Raw genomic sequence first — 13,689 nt, 5'->3', positions numbered from 1 at the left:
CAGGCAGATTCTTTACCAGCTGAGCCACAAGGGAAGCTCTATCCCTGATAACGCAAAAGTAACTCGCCTCCATGCTTTTCTCTCTGTTTGCAAGATAGATTATGTGTGCTAAGCTGTCTGACTGCTGATAATTTTTTAAATTTCTTTATGCGGTTTTTTTTTTTTAATGTTTATTTGCTTATTTGGTCCCGCTGGGCCCTAGTTGCAACCCAGGGGACCTTGGCTGCCTTATTCAGTGTCTTGGTTGCAGTGCGCTGTCTCTCTAGCTGTGTGGGCTTAGTTCCCTAACCTGGGATTGAACCTGCTTCCCCTGCTTTGCAAGCTTAACCTCTGGACTCCGAGGGAAATCCCTTGATAATGTTTAAACATGAATTTGTTTTCCTCGAAGGCCAGGAATCCCAAGTGAAGGCAAAACCTCATCTAATCAAGTACACGAGCATCTTCACTTACATACAATGAGCAAGTTACGAAGAGCCACCTTGAGTCAGCATAAACGCGGGCTTCGGTGGGGATGTTCATAACAAAAGCTCACACTGTGCAGGACTGTTTAGGACGGAGTAGCGTATCACCTCTTCCTGACATTCTTCTCTTCAGCGCCTCACATCAGAATGATCGCTTCAAAAGGGATTGGATCTATAACCACAGGGAAAACAGGCTTTCACTCAATATTTTGAGAGACACATTTACTCAGGCAGCTTACACTGTCTATGTGCGTAATTTTGTTTTGTTTTCTTTCATTTAAGAGACATTAATATACATATCTTGTACTTCTCAGGTACTTCCCTAAGAAGCTCACAAATGTTAGCCCGTTTAACTTAGCAAAGCAGAAACCTAGTAAGTAAGTGTAGGCAGTGTTATTGATCTCACCTGTAGATACTGAAACAGAGGCAAAGAGGTATTAGCTGCTTTGGTCATAGAGACACGACTGGTAAACGGTAGGATTACAAACGCTGAGTTACAACCAGACTCCCGGATTTGCAGAAACAGCAGCACTCGTGACCCAGAAGGAGGGCCCAGAGGCCCAGGAGAGGCTGCACCAGCTCCTGAGCCGCCTCCCTTTTTTTTTTAAGGAGGAAAGGTCCACACTGACAGCTCCAACTTAGCTGTTTCTGTAGAAAAACTACAACACACTTTCCAGCTCCTGGCTGGGCACGCCAGGACACGAGCATTTCACGTTCTGGGAGAGGCTGCTGCTTCTCATTGGCTCCTCAGGACTCTTCTCTGTGGAGACAGCTTTCCAGGTGAGGACTCACCTCAGTGGAGAGAATTGCTGCTCTCTGATACTTACCTCCTCCCTTTTCTTCACATAAGAGGATAGGAAAAAATCAAATGCTCTTGTCGGTTTTAGACAGGAAGTGCCAAGCTTATTGATTGATATTTATGCCAAAGGGGAGGGAGCCTATTTGATTTGAGAAATAATGCATTGCCTCTACTGTGTATATGATAGACGTACTGTGGGGGGGAAAAAAAAAAAAAAACTTCTTGGAAAGACGAAGCCAGCTTTCCATTCAGAGCAGATGAATAGTACGGAGGGGGGTTGGAAGTTGGCGGGTGAGTGGAGATGTAATAACATTTGCAGGAAGGATGCTGACCCAGGGAGCATTCACCTAACACACCCACAGTGCCGAGACATGAGGCAAACGTGGTTCTGTTTACTCTTTTAGGAAACATTCTACAGGAGGTAGCTCGTTCCTTAGATAAAGGTTAACCAAGAAAGCAAAGCAGTCGGTTCAAAGTCAGAGAGGAAGTATGCAGAAGAACATGGACTAGAGTGCACGCTAGGTTAACCGTTAATTCAGATCCTGTGAAAAAGAAAGTTAATGTAAAATATGTTATCAATAATGTTATGGCCATAAAATGGCTTTTTTAGTTTTTTTTTTTTTAAGTTGAAATATAACTGCTTTACAACGTTGAGTTCGTTCCTGCTGTACAACAAAATGAATCAGCTATCTGTAACATATATCCCTTCCCTGGGCTCCCCTGGTGGCTCAGATGGTAAAGAATCTGCCTACAATGCAGGAGTCCTGGTTCAATCCCTGGGTCGGGAAGATGCACTGATACCCCAGTACTCCTGCCTGGAGAATTCCTTGGACAGAAGGCCTGGCGGGCTGCAGTGCACGGGGTCGCAGAGAGTGGGGCCCTGAGCAGTGTTCACTCACACATGAGGTCGGCTCCCTCGTGAGGCTCCCTGCCCGCCCCATGGCCCCTGCACGTCATCGGCACTGAGCGGAGCTCCCTGTTACACGGCAGCTCCCCGCTGGCCATCTAGTTCGCACATGGGCGAGTGTGCATGTCAGTACCACTCTCTCGGTTTGCATTAAGTGGCTTTTCACGTCTCATTTTCCCTTCTAAGTTTATCTTTCTACCTCCCTCCAGTTCTCATATATGTTGCATATTGAATGTGTCTAAGTGGAGATCTACACGTTATAATCAAGGATCAGGTACTGGTTTGTGTTCTACAGTCTCTCCTTTGATTTTAGAGTTCTCCGGTGCGTGTCACAGTTATCATGTCAACGGCTCCTAGAATCGTAGCATACTGAGATCATCGTTTACGTAACCTTCTCCTAGTGCCAGACATCAAGGATGTGCCTTGTTCCTATTTGTTAGTGTTTTATTTAACTAGAGTTTGCTTTCTTTGTTTAAATTGTTCAACATTTTGCAAATATTTCCGGTCATGATGGCTGGCTCTGAAGTGCTTATTACTTTTTGTGTGTGTGGGCTTTGCCCTTTGCCAAAGCTAAAAGCTCATGATGACTGGGCAGTATTCTAGAGCCTCTTCAGTTTTCAATCTACTCATTAACAGGACAACATGTTTTGCTGTTGCTGGTGAGGATGGCGGTACTTTCCACTGTCTGTTTGTGTGCCTGCCTAACAGAACAGTCTCATATTAAAGAGCTTGCAGTATTGTAACAATGTTCAGTTCTGTTCAGTTCAGTCGCTCAGTCGTGTCTGACTCTTTGTGACCCCATGAACTGCAGCACGCCAGGCCTCCCTGTCCATCACCAACTCCTGGAGTTCACTCAGACTCACATCCACTGAGTCAGTGATGCCATCCAGCCATCTCATCCTCTGTCGGCCCCTTCTCCTCCTGCCCCCAGTCCCTCCCAGCATCAGAGTCTTTTCCAACAAGTCAACTCTTCACATGAGGTGGCCAAAGTACTGGAGTTTCAGCTTCAGCATCAGTCCCTCCAATGAACACCCAGGACTGATCTCCTTTAGAATGGACTGGTTGGATCTCCTTGCAGTCCAAGGGACTCTCAAGAGTCTTCTCAACACCACAGTTCAAAAGCATCAGTTCTTCAGTGCTCAGCTTTCTTCACAGTCCAACTCTCACATCCATACATGACCACAGGAAAAACCATAGCCTTGACTAGACGGAACTTTGTAGGCAAAGTAATGTCTCTGCTTTTCAGTATGCTATCTAGGTTGGTCATAACTTTCCTTCCAAGGAGTAAGCGTCTTTTAATTTCATGGCTGCAGTCACCATCTGCAGTGATTTTGGAGCCCAGGAAAATAAAGTCTGACACTGTTTCCACTGTTTCCCCATCTATCTGCCATGAAGTGATGGGACCAGATGCCATGATCTTCGTTTTCTGAATGCTGAGCTTGAAGCCAACTTTTTTCACTCTCCTCTTTCACTTTCACCAAGAGGCTTTTGAGTTCCTCTTCACTTTCTGCAAAGGGTGGTGTCATCTGCATATCTGAGCTTATTGATATTTCTCCTGGCAATCTTGATTCCAGCTTGTGCTTCTTCCAGCCCAGCGTTGCTCATGATGTACTCTGCATAGAAGTTAAATAAGCAGGGTGACAATATACAGCTTTAATGTACTCCTTTTGCTATTTGGAACCAGTCTGTTGTTCCATGTCCAGTTCTAACTGTTGCTTCCTGAATTGCATATAGGTTTCTCAACAGGCAATGTTACAACCCTAGAAATTTGGCATCAAACTCATTTTGTCTCTTACAGGAGGCTTTTGGACAAAAAGTCACATTTGCCTCCCAGAATGCTGGACTTCTACTTGATGTTGGGAAGGACTGAAGGCAAAAAGAGAAGGGGGCAGAGGAGGAGATGGTTAGATAGCATCACTGACTCAATGCAGATGAATTTGAGCAAACTCTGGGAGATAGTGGAGGACAGAGGAGCCTGGTGTGCTGCAGTCCATGGGGTCTCAAAGGGTTGGACACCACCTAGTGACTGAACAACAACAAATCCTGAGGTCAGGAAGATGATATAAATGCCTAGAGACATTTTTGTTTCTCACAACTGAGAGTGGCAGTGTTACTATTGAGAGCTAGTTAATAGAGTCCAGTGATGTTATTATACGTTCTGTGATGCATAAAATTGCCTCCCCCAACAAAGACTTATCTAGACTGAAATATAAATAGTGCTAAATTTAGGGAACCCAATCTAAACTGATCAAGAAATTTTGAAAAAGAACATGAATTGCCAGGACTGTCAGTGATGAGTGAGGGAACACTACTATAGATCCCACAGACATTTAAAGGATGAGAAAATATAGATGACTTTGTGCAATAAATTCTACAGCTTAGATGAAATGGAAAAAAAATTCCTCTAATGACCTAAATAAATAACCAGTCGTGTCTGACTCTGCAACTGCATGGACTGTGCCCCGCCAGGCTCCTCCGTCCGTGGGAGTCTCCAGGCAAGAACACTGGAGTGGGTTGCCATTCCCTTCTCCAGGGATCTTCTCAATCCAGGGATCAAACCTGGGTCTCCTGCATTGCAGGCGGATTCTTCACTGTCTGAGCCACCAGAGAAGACCCTACTGAATAACCAGAAGTTACCTCAAAAATCAGAAAAGCCATATATTTACAAAGGAAATTGAATTTGTAGTTAAAACATTTCCACAGAGAAATTTAATTGCAAGTAAAAATATTTCCAAGTCCCAGATGGCTTCACTGTTGAAATCAACAAATACTTGATGAAGAAATAAACTCTTTCCCAATTTGTATTTTCTGAACATAAATGTTATATCAAAACGGATAAAAACTTTACTAGAAAATAAGAATATAGATCAATATAGATCAATCATTCACAAACATAGGTGCAAAAATCCTTTAAAATAATAGAAAATTGATCCAACAATATATAAAAATAATACCTTATGAATAATGGGTTTATATTAAAAATATATTACTCATTTAGCATTCAAAAATAATAATTAAAATTCAACATGTCAACTAGAAAAAATCATATAATTATCCCAACAGATGTATTAAGAATGGCTGACAAATATCAACATTAATTTATGATTTTTAAAAAAACCTCTTAAAGAGCAACTTTTTCAACATGACAAAGGTGATTGATGAAAAATTAACAGCTAAACTTAAGTAAGAAAATAAGTACTTTTCCCTACTATCAAGAAGAATGCTCATATAGCACCTCCTATAAAATATTTTCCTGCAAGTTCTAAGTGGTACAATAAGACAAGAAAAGGAACCAAACACATACAGATGGAAGAAATAAAATTATTTTCATTTGCAAAAAAATTTGATCACATATATAGAAAATTTTAATTGCAAACATACACAACTACTAAAGGTAATTGTGGGAAAGGTTAGTTTTCATTCCAGTGCCAAAGAAGGGCAAGGCCAAAGAATGCTCAAACAGCCAAAGATTGTACAATTGCTCTCATTTCACATGCTAGAAGGTAATGCTCAAAATCCTTCAAGCTAGTCTTCAGCAGTACATGAACCCAGAGTTTCCAGATGTACAAGCTGGGTTTAGAAAAGGCAGAGGAACCAGTATCAAATTGCCAACATTGGTAGGATCATAGAGAAAGCAACGAAATTCCAGAAGAACATCTACTTCTGCTTCATGGATTATGCTAAAGTCTTTGATTGTGTGGATCAAAAGAAACTGTGGAAAATACTTAAAGAGATGGGAGTATCAGACCACCTTACTTATCTCCTGAGAAACCTGTGTGAGAGTCAAGAAGCAACAGTTAGAACCAGACATGGAACCAATGACTGGTTCAGAATTGGAAAAGGAATACGTCAAGGCTGTATATTGTCACCTTGCTCAATTAACTTCTGTGCAGAGTAGATTGTGCAAAATGCCAGGCTGGATGAATCACAAGCTGGAATCAAGATTGCTGGGAGAAATATCAATAACCTCAGATAGGCAGATGGTATCAATTTAATGGATGAAAGCAAAGAGAAACTAAAGAGCTATTGGATGAGGGTGAAAGAGGAGAGTGAAAAACCTGGCTTAAAACTCAGCATTTAAAAAATGAGGATCATGGCATCTGGTCCATCACTTCATGGCGTGAAGAACGGGAAAAAGTAGAACATTGACAGATTTTCTTTTCTTGGGCTCCAAAATCACTGCAGATGGTGACTGCAGCCATGGAATTAAAAGACACTTGCTCCTTAGAAGGAAAGTTATAACAAACTCAGACAGCATATTAAAAAAGCAAACACATTTCTTTGCCAACAAATGTCCATAGAGTCAAAACTATGGTTTTCCCTGTTGTCATGTATGGATGTGAGAGTTGGACCATAAAAGAAAGCTGATCACTGAAGAACTGATGCTTTCAAACTGTGGTACTGAAAAAGACTCTTGAGTCCCTTGGACTGCAAGATCCAACCAATCCATCCTAAAGAAAATCAACCCTGAATATTCATTGGAAGGACTGATGCTGAAGCTGAAGCTCCAGTACTTTGGCCACCTAATGGGAAGAGCTGACTCACTGGAAAAGACCCTGATGCTGGGAAAGATTGAAGGCGGGAGGAGAAGGGGATGGCAGAGGATGAGATGGTTGGATGGCATCACTGCCTCGATGGACATGGGTTTGGGTGGACTCCGGGAGTTGGTGATGGACAGGGGAGCCTGGCGCTGCAGTCTATGTGGTAACAAAGAGTGGGACACAACTTAGCCACTGAACAGCAAAACTAAAGGTAATAAGTTAACTCAATAAGGTCACACTACACAGAGCCAACATAGAAAGATTGCACCTCTATAAACAAGCAACACATTTTTTAAAACTTCATAATATTACTTAATTTACAGTTATATGTTTATTTATGTGCTAAGTCATTTTAGTTGCGTCCAACTCTGCGACCCCATGGACTGTCGCCCCCCAAATTTCTCTGTCCATGGGATTTTCCAGGCAAGAATACTGGAGTCAGTTGCCATTTCCTCCGCCAGGGCATCTTCCTGACACAGGGATCTAATTGGTGTCTCTTAGTTCTCCTGAATTGGCAGGTGGGTTCTTTACCACTAGCGCCACCTGGGAAGTGTTGTATTTATTTATAATGACATCCAAAGGAGGGAATGAACGGGGATAAGTTTAACAGAAGATAGCCAAAAACTAAAATACTTTGCTAAAAAATTTAAAGCAGACCTAAAATAATGAAGAGATACATCACATTCATAGACTAAAATATTCAATATTTTTCAGATATTACTTCTTATATAACTAAACTACAGATTCACTGCAATCTCAACATAAATGTCAGAAAATTTTTAATAAAAATTCACAAGATTATTACAAACTTTAAACAGAAATGCAAAAAACCTAAGCAAAAAGCATCTAAAAAAGTTGGTGGACCCACACTATCAGATTTCAAGGCTTAGTATAAAGCTACAGTACTTAAAAACAGTAGTAAAAAAAAAAAATCATAAGAATAGATATACAGATCAATTAAACTAATAGAAACTTGGGAGATGCATGCATACATATAAACTCAATTGCTTTTCAACAATTACATCAAAGCAACTTAAAAGAGAAAGGACAGTCCTTTCAATAACTAGTAATTAAATAACCAGTTTCTACTCCAGGAGATCGTGAAGGACAGGGAAGCCTGGCGTGCTGCAGTCCATAGGTTTCCAAAGAGTTGGCACACGAGTTAGCAACTGATCAACAACAAATCTACCCTGGGGGAAAGAATATCAACTCTTACATCATACCACTTGCAAAAAGTTAACTTGAAATTTTCGTAGACCCAAATATAGGAACTAAACCTATAAGACTTCTGAAAGAAAATATAAGAGGAAAAATTTGCAATTGTAGAACAGCAAGACACGGAAACAATCTAAATATCTCTCCCTCTCACAAGGCAGTTATTCTAGGCAAATGTATCTTCCCTGTTACCTTCTAAAACTCAGGTAAAGCTGTGTGGATCTTTTCCTATTGGTTCAGCATCTTCTCATTCCTCGATATTTCTTGGTCCTTACTAGGCTAAGGCACCTGCCAAGATGCTCCAGTTACAAGGCCCACAGAAGCTGCGGATGCTAGAAAAATCCTTGAGGAAGAGCATCCCTGAATCCTTAAAGGTGAGCTTGGGACATTCTTAGGGAAGCAGAAGGTGCATTCTTAGGGAACCAAAGAGGTCAGGAAGAGAATGAGCTCTTACCGAGTGCTCGTTCTGTGGTAAGAACTCACTCACACCACATCTCACGTAGCTCACACCGTCTCTTGGCAAGGGAAGTGTATTACACTCAAGTCCTGGAAGAGGGAAGCATTCTCAGTTATGTGACTTGTCCAGTAATTTTAAGTTACAAAAACTCTACCCTCTGAAGACTCAAAAATATTTCCTTGAATTCTCTTTAAAAGGTTGATCTAAATACATACTAATTTTTAAACATCTGTGCCTGAGGTGAAGTTAACCACCATGTATCTTCTTGGAATATTTAATAGGTCAAATCTTATTTCTTTGAAATCCAAGTGTGCATGGAAGAGATTTAGAAACAATTATCTACTATTCATTACTTTAAGGCCATGGTATTTTTTACAGAATGGCTGGATTTATGCAGGTTTATTTATATTTTCACTTTTAACATTCAGAGGATTGATGAAAGGAGGAAAATGCTTTTTCTTTCATTTTTTTTCTTTTTTGTCCAAATGACTTGTTAGATCTCAGTTCCCTAACTAGAGATTGAATCTAGGTCCTCAACAGAGAAAGCATGAGTCTTAACTATGGACCACCAGGGAATTCCCTGAACTGCTTTTAAAAGCTCCTTTCACATCTAAAGATAGAAGTTTAATCACAGAACCGCTGCCAGCACCAGCGCCAGCCAGCGGGGCCTCGAGGCCAGAACAACGGCATCGTGGTCATCAGTGGCAAAGGAAAGCACTTCCAGCCCTCGGTTCACTGCAGCCGCCAGACTTATCTGTGGACTCGTGTCAGCCTCAAAACTCCCGTAGGAGGAGCAGTCAGTCTTCTCCCGATGTTGTGGAAGATGGATCTGAGGCCAGGAAAACTTAATAAATTCCCCCCCTGGTTACTCCTGGGGCCAGAAATATGGTCCATTTATTCCGTTTCAACTCTCCAGAGCCTAAAAGTGAAAGTCAAGTTGCTCAGTCGTGTCCAACTCTTTGCAACCCCATGGACTGTAGCCTACCAGGCTTCTCTGTCCATGGGATTTTCCAGGCAATAGTCCTGGAGTGGATTGCCATTTCCTTCTCCAGGGGATCTTCCCAACCCAAGGACTGAACCTGGGTCTCCCGCATTGTAGACAGACGCTTTACCATCTGAGCCAGCAGGGAAGTCCGAGAGCCTACCTGTATGTTTTGAGCAAAACAGGCCGTCAACTTCAGATCCTATTAAGAGAATAAACTGAATCTCTCATACATCACTGCTGGGAATGTGAGATGGTACAGCCCCTCTTAAAAAGCCATTTGTAAGTATCTAACCAATCCTGCAACCAGCGCACAGCCAGCGACGACAGCCTTGAGCATTTGCCCTAGAGAAATGCAAGTTTATGTTCACACAAAACTATGTACCCAGTGTCTACAACAATCTGATCCATGATAGTCAAAAGCTGGAAATAGTTCACGTGTCCTCCCATGGTTGAGTGGCTAAATGAACTGTGGTACATCATACAATGGGATACTACTAAATGATAAAGAAGAAATGACCTAGGGATACCTGCAGCAATTTGGATGAATCCTCAGAAAACTACTGGAGAAGGCGATGGCACCCCACTCCAGTATTCTGGCCTGGAAAATCCCATGGACAGGGGAGCCTGGTAGGCTGCAGTCCATGGGGTCGCTAAGAGTTGGACATGACTGAGTAACTTCACTCTCACTCTTCACTTTCCCGCATTGGAGAAGGAAATGGCAACCCACTCCAGTGTTCTTGCCTGGAGAATCCCAGGGACGGCGGAGCCTGGTGGGCTGCCGTCTATGGGGTTGCACAGAGTCAGACACGACTGAAGCGACTTAGCAGCAGCAGCAGCAGCCAGAAAATTATGCTGAGTGAAAAAAAAGCCAGTCCCAAAGGGTTCCACACTATGTAAGTCCATTTATATAAAATCCTTGAAATAACCAAATACAGAAATAGAGAACACATTGATGGTTGCTGGAGGTGAAAGAGGAGGTGGGCAGTGGGAAGGTAGTGGATGTGTAACAGCCAGAGGAGCCACCCTCGTGATAAGGGAAGTATTCTGCATCTGGACTGTATCAGTGTCAGAACCCTGTTGTGGTGTTGCTCCTAAAGTCCAGCAGGCCTCTGTGCTTCAGCAAGTTTACACGGTAAGCAGCCAGGATTTCACTCCAGGCAAGTGAATGCTTGAAGCCAAGTCCTAACCGTTATGCTCATCTGCTTAGCACAGCGCCTTGGACTTTGGTCAATAACTTATGCGTATAAGTTTCTATCTTACAGTTTCGTCTAGAATGTGCACCCTCATCCCACCACGGGAGTCACCTTGATGATGGTGACTTCTTGGTTCCACGGCTAAAAGGGCAGCCTGCCTGGGTCTGCACCCGCCCCTTCCACCAGAAGGCTGTGTCTCCCTGCAGCGTCACTTAACCTTCACGTGCCTTGGCTTTCTCATGCAGAATGGGAGTCATGAAGGGATTCCCTGGTGGCCCCAGGGTTTAGGACTTGGTGCTTTCACTGCCTAGGGCCCGGGTTCGATCCCTGAATGCCTGATGTTGAAGCAAAAATCCCACAGGCTGCACAGCCACAGTAAAAGAGTAGGGGGAGTAACAGGACCTCCAGCCTCTGGGGGTTGTTGCCAGATGAGAAGACTTGATGGGGAGCAGCCAGGCTGTGCCCTGCACACAGAGGAGCTATGCCAGTATTAGCCACTGTGGGTATTGTGGCTACGTCGGTTTATCTCAGTTGAGGCTAATACTTGGAAAGACTTGGCATAATTTGGAATGAGTTGAATATCTTCACCTTCCTCAATCTTAACCATTTGTAAACCATCCTTTTACTCTGGGGAAAAGAAAGGTAAGCATTCTTCTATAGGTAGCCTATCTGATTTTGTTTATATTTACTGTAAAGGGACCAAAGAGACAATTCTCCATGACCTTTAGTTACTATAGCCTCTACTTATTTGTAGGAAAAATTTACTTTTACCAGAGGTTAATTTGAAAATATGTGTTAAAAAGCCTTAAACATGCAGATAACTTTAAACCCAGCAATCTCCCTTCTGAAAACCTTCACTAAGCAAATATCAGGTACAAATGCAAATGCAAAGCGAAAAAGATATTCTTTGAAGAGTACTTTTTTGCGTCAAAAGTTGTAAACACCTGGAGTGGAGTGTATCTGATATTCTTCAGTTCTGTGAAATTTGTTGTGTGTGCCTGGAGAATCCCATGGACAGAGGAACCTGGTGGGCTGCAGTCCATGGGGTCACAAAGATTCAGACATGACTGAAGGGACTTAGCACGTACACACGTGCGTGAAAAGATGTGAACCTATTAAAGGTCTTGTTCAATTCTATAATGGGAGAGCTCGTGATTTCTATTCATAAATTCCAATGGTTTGCATATCTTCTATGTGAATATTTTTTAAAAAGATCTATTTATTGGGGGAAAACAGAATCTCACCAGTGGTCTGCTGAAGTTCTTGCTAGGTACCTTCCAATAAAAAAATTCCATTATGTCATGAAAATAAACCTTGTCCTATGCAAATGGCAGCCCACTCCAGTGTTCTTGCCTGGAGAATCCCAGGGACGGGGGAGCCTGGTGGGCTGTCGTCTCTGGGGTCGCACAGAGTCGGACACGACTGAAGCGACTTAGCAGCAGCAGCAGCAGCATGCAAACACTGCACTTTGCCATCTCTTCCTAATAAGATCATCCTCTCACTTTCTTGTAATACTGCAGGTTTATGGGACCACCTTCCACATAAACCAGGGAAACCCTTTCAACCTAAAGGCTCTGGTGGACAAGTGGCCTGATTTTAATACAGTGGTTATCCGCCCTCAGGAGCAGGTAAGGGGTCAGATGTGGAATGAATAGGTATTTATGTTCATATTCGCTATGTACTTACCATGCACTTGGCAGTATGGTAGACCCTGGGAATATAGAAATAAATCAAGGTGATATAGTCAACATGTCCTTACCTTCAAAAAGTCCACAGCCTGGAGGAGATTCTAGGGAAATCCACAGGGAAACGACAGCATGGTGTGAAATGGCTAGTTGCTCAGTCGTGTCCAAATCTTCGTGACCTTGCGGACTGTAGCCTGCCAGGCTCCTCTGTCCATGGAATTCTCCAGGCAAGAGTACTGGAGTGGGCTGCCATTGCCTTCTCCGGGGGATGTTCCCAACCCAGAGATTGAACCCAGGTCTCCTGCATTGCAGGTAGATTCTTTACCATCTGAACCACTAGGGCCCCGTGGCCTGAAATGGGCAGAATCAAAACACAAATGGCATCCCGCTGCTGCTTTGGACCAAACACTTTGTCATTTCTTGCATCCAGTTTGTGGGAATAGAGGCAATCAGTTGGGGGGCTGTACTAATGCAGAGTTATGTTGATGGCGTAGACAAGAGCTTGATCTTTTGTGAAAGGCATCAAAGAAGCATCTCCCAGGCTGGATTTCTACATGTAACAAATCAAGCCCATTTTAAACTCTTAACCTAAGGGGGGAAAAATATTTCACACCTTGTAAAAACTCCACTTTTGAAACCACACCAACGCATTCATGCTAACTCAAAACTTCTCATTGTGGTCTCTTCCCGGTGAGATGTTATCACCTACAGTCATCAGTTAAGCAAATAAAACCAGGCAGGGGGAAAAACAGCCTGTGGTAGAGGCTGCAGGGAGAGGAATGATTCTTAGTAGAAATTTTACCAAAATTGGATGTTGAATATCAATAGGATTTTTTACGTGGTGGCGGAGCAGAACTTCATTCAAAGCAGTTGCAAGAGATAAAGTCTGAAACAAGAGTGAATTAAGGAAAATTAAGGAGCAAATTACATAGTTGGAATTGTTGGTTACATATTGTATGATAATTTTTTAATTGGTGAAATTGAATAGTTGAGTTTATTTAATAGTTAAGTTTATTCAAAAATAAAATGTATAATTATATTTTAAAATATCAGGTAAAATTATAATATAAATATATTATTATTTAATATAACTTATATAGAAGTGAAATGGGTAATAAATATTCAAGAAACCAAATTAAATAACAGTGTAAAATGAAGACTTTTAATTATTGATAGAAATCTGAGCTACTTTCAGAAATACAGTCTTAAAATAAGACTCTTCCAACTTGAGCGATCGTTGACATATAAGATTGTGTCAGATCTATAGCATTGCAGATTTGATATACATGTACAGTACAATGATTCCCTCCATAACTTTAGCTAACACTCCATCCTGTCTCATAATTACCATTCTATTTTTTAGTGAAAACATTCAAAATCTGCTCTCTCAGCAACCTTCAGGTACAGTTAACCCTGGAACAACATGGGTTGGAACTGCGCAAGTCC

At 42.1% G+C, this 13,689-nt stretch overlaps 1 protein-coding gene across 1 annotated transcript in view; it reads left to right on the top strand.

The window, feature by feature from the left end:
* The first annotated feature begins 1,058 nt into the window (after nucleotides 1–1,058).
* The window catches only part of LOC120877109 (glycine N-acyltransferase-like), a 29,989-nt gene continuing 17,358 nt past the window's right edge, over nucleotides 1,059–13,689 (top strand). Inside the window, exons 1-3 of the mRNA XM_040259437.1 lie at nucleotides 1,059–1,241; nucleotides 8,202–8,297; nucleotides 12,079–12,186. Coding sequence (XP_040115371.1) covers nucleotides 8,220–8,297; nucleotides 12,079–12,186 — 186 coding nt within the window. The 5' untranslated portion in view covers nucleotides 1,059–1,241; nucleotides 8,202–8,219. The remainder of the gene's footprint in view (nucleotides 1,242–8,201; nucleotides 8,298–12,078; nucleotides 12,187–13,689) is intronic.

The sequence above is a fragment of the Oryx dammah genome, unplaced genomic scaffold (genome assembly GCF_014754425.2).
Source record: "Oryx dammah isolate SB20612 unplaced genomic scaffold, SCBI_Odam_1.1 HiC_scaffold_17, whole genome shotgun sequence".
Classification (NCBI taxonomy): Eukaryota; Metazoa; Chordata; class Mammalia; order Artiodactyla; family Bovidae; genus Oryx; species Oryx dammah.
Note: the sequence above shows the minus strand (reverse complement) of the source record. Positions and strands in the feature narration are given on the sequence as shown.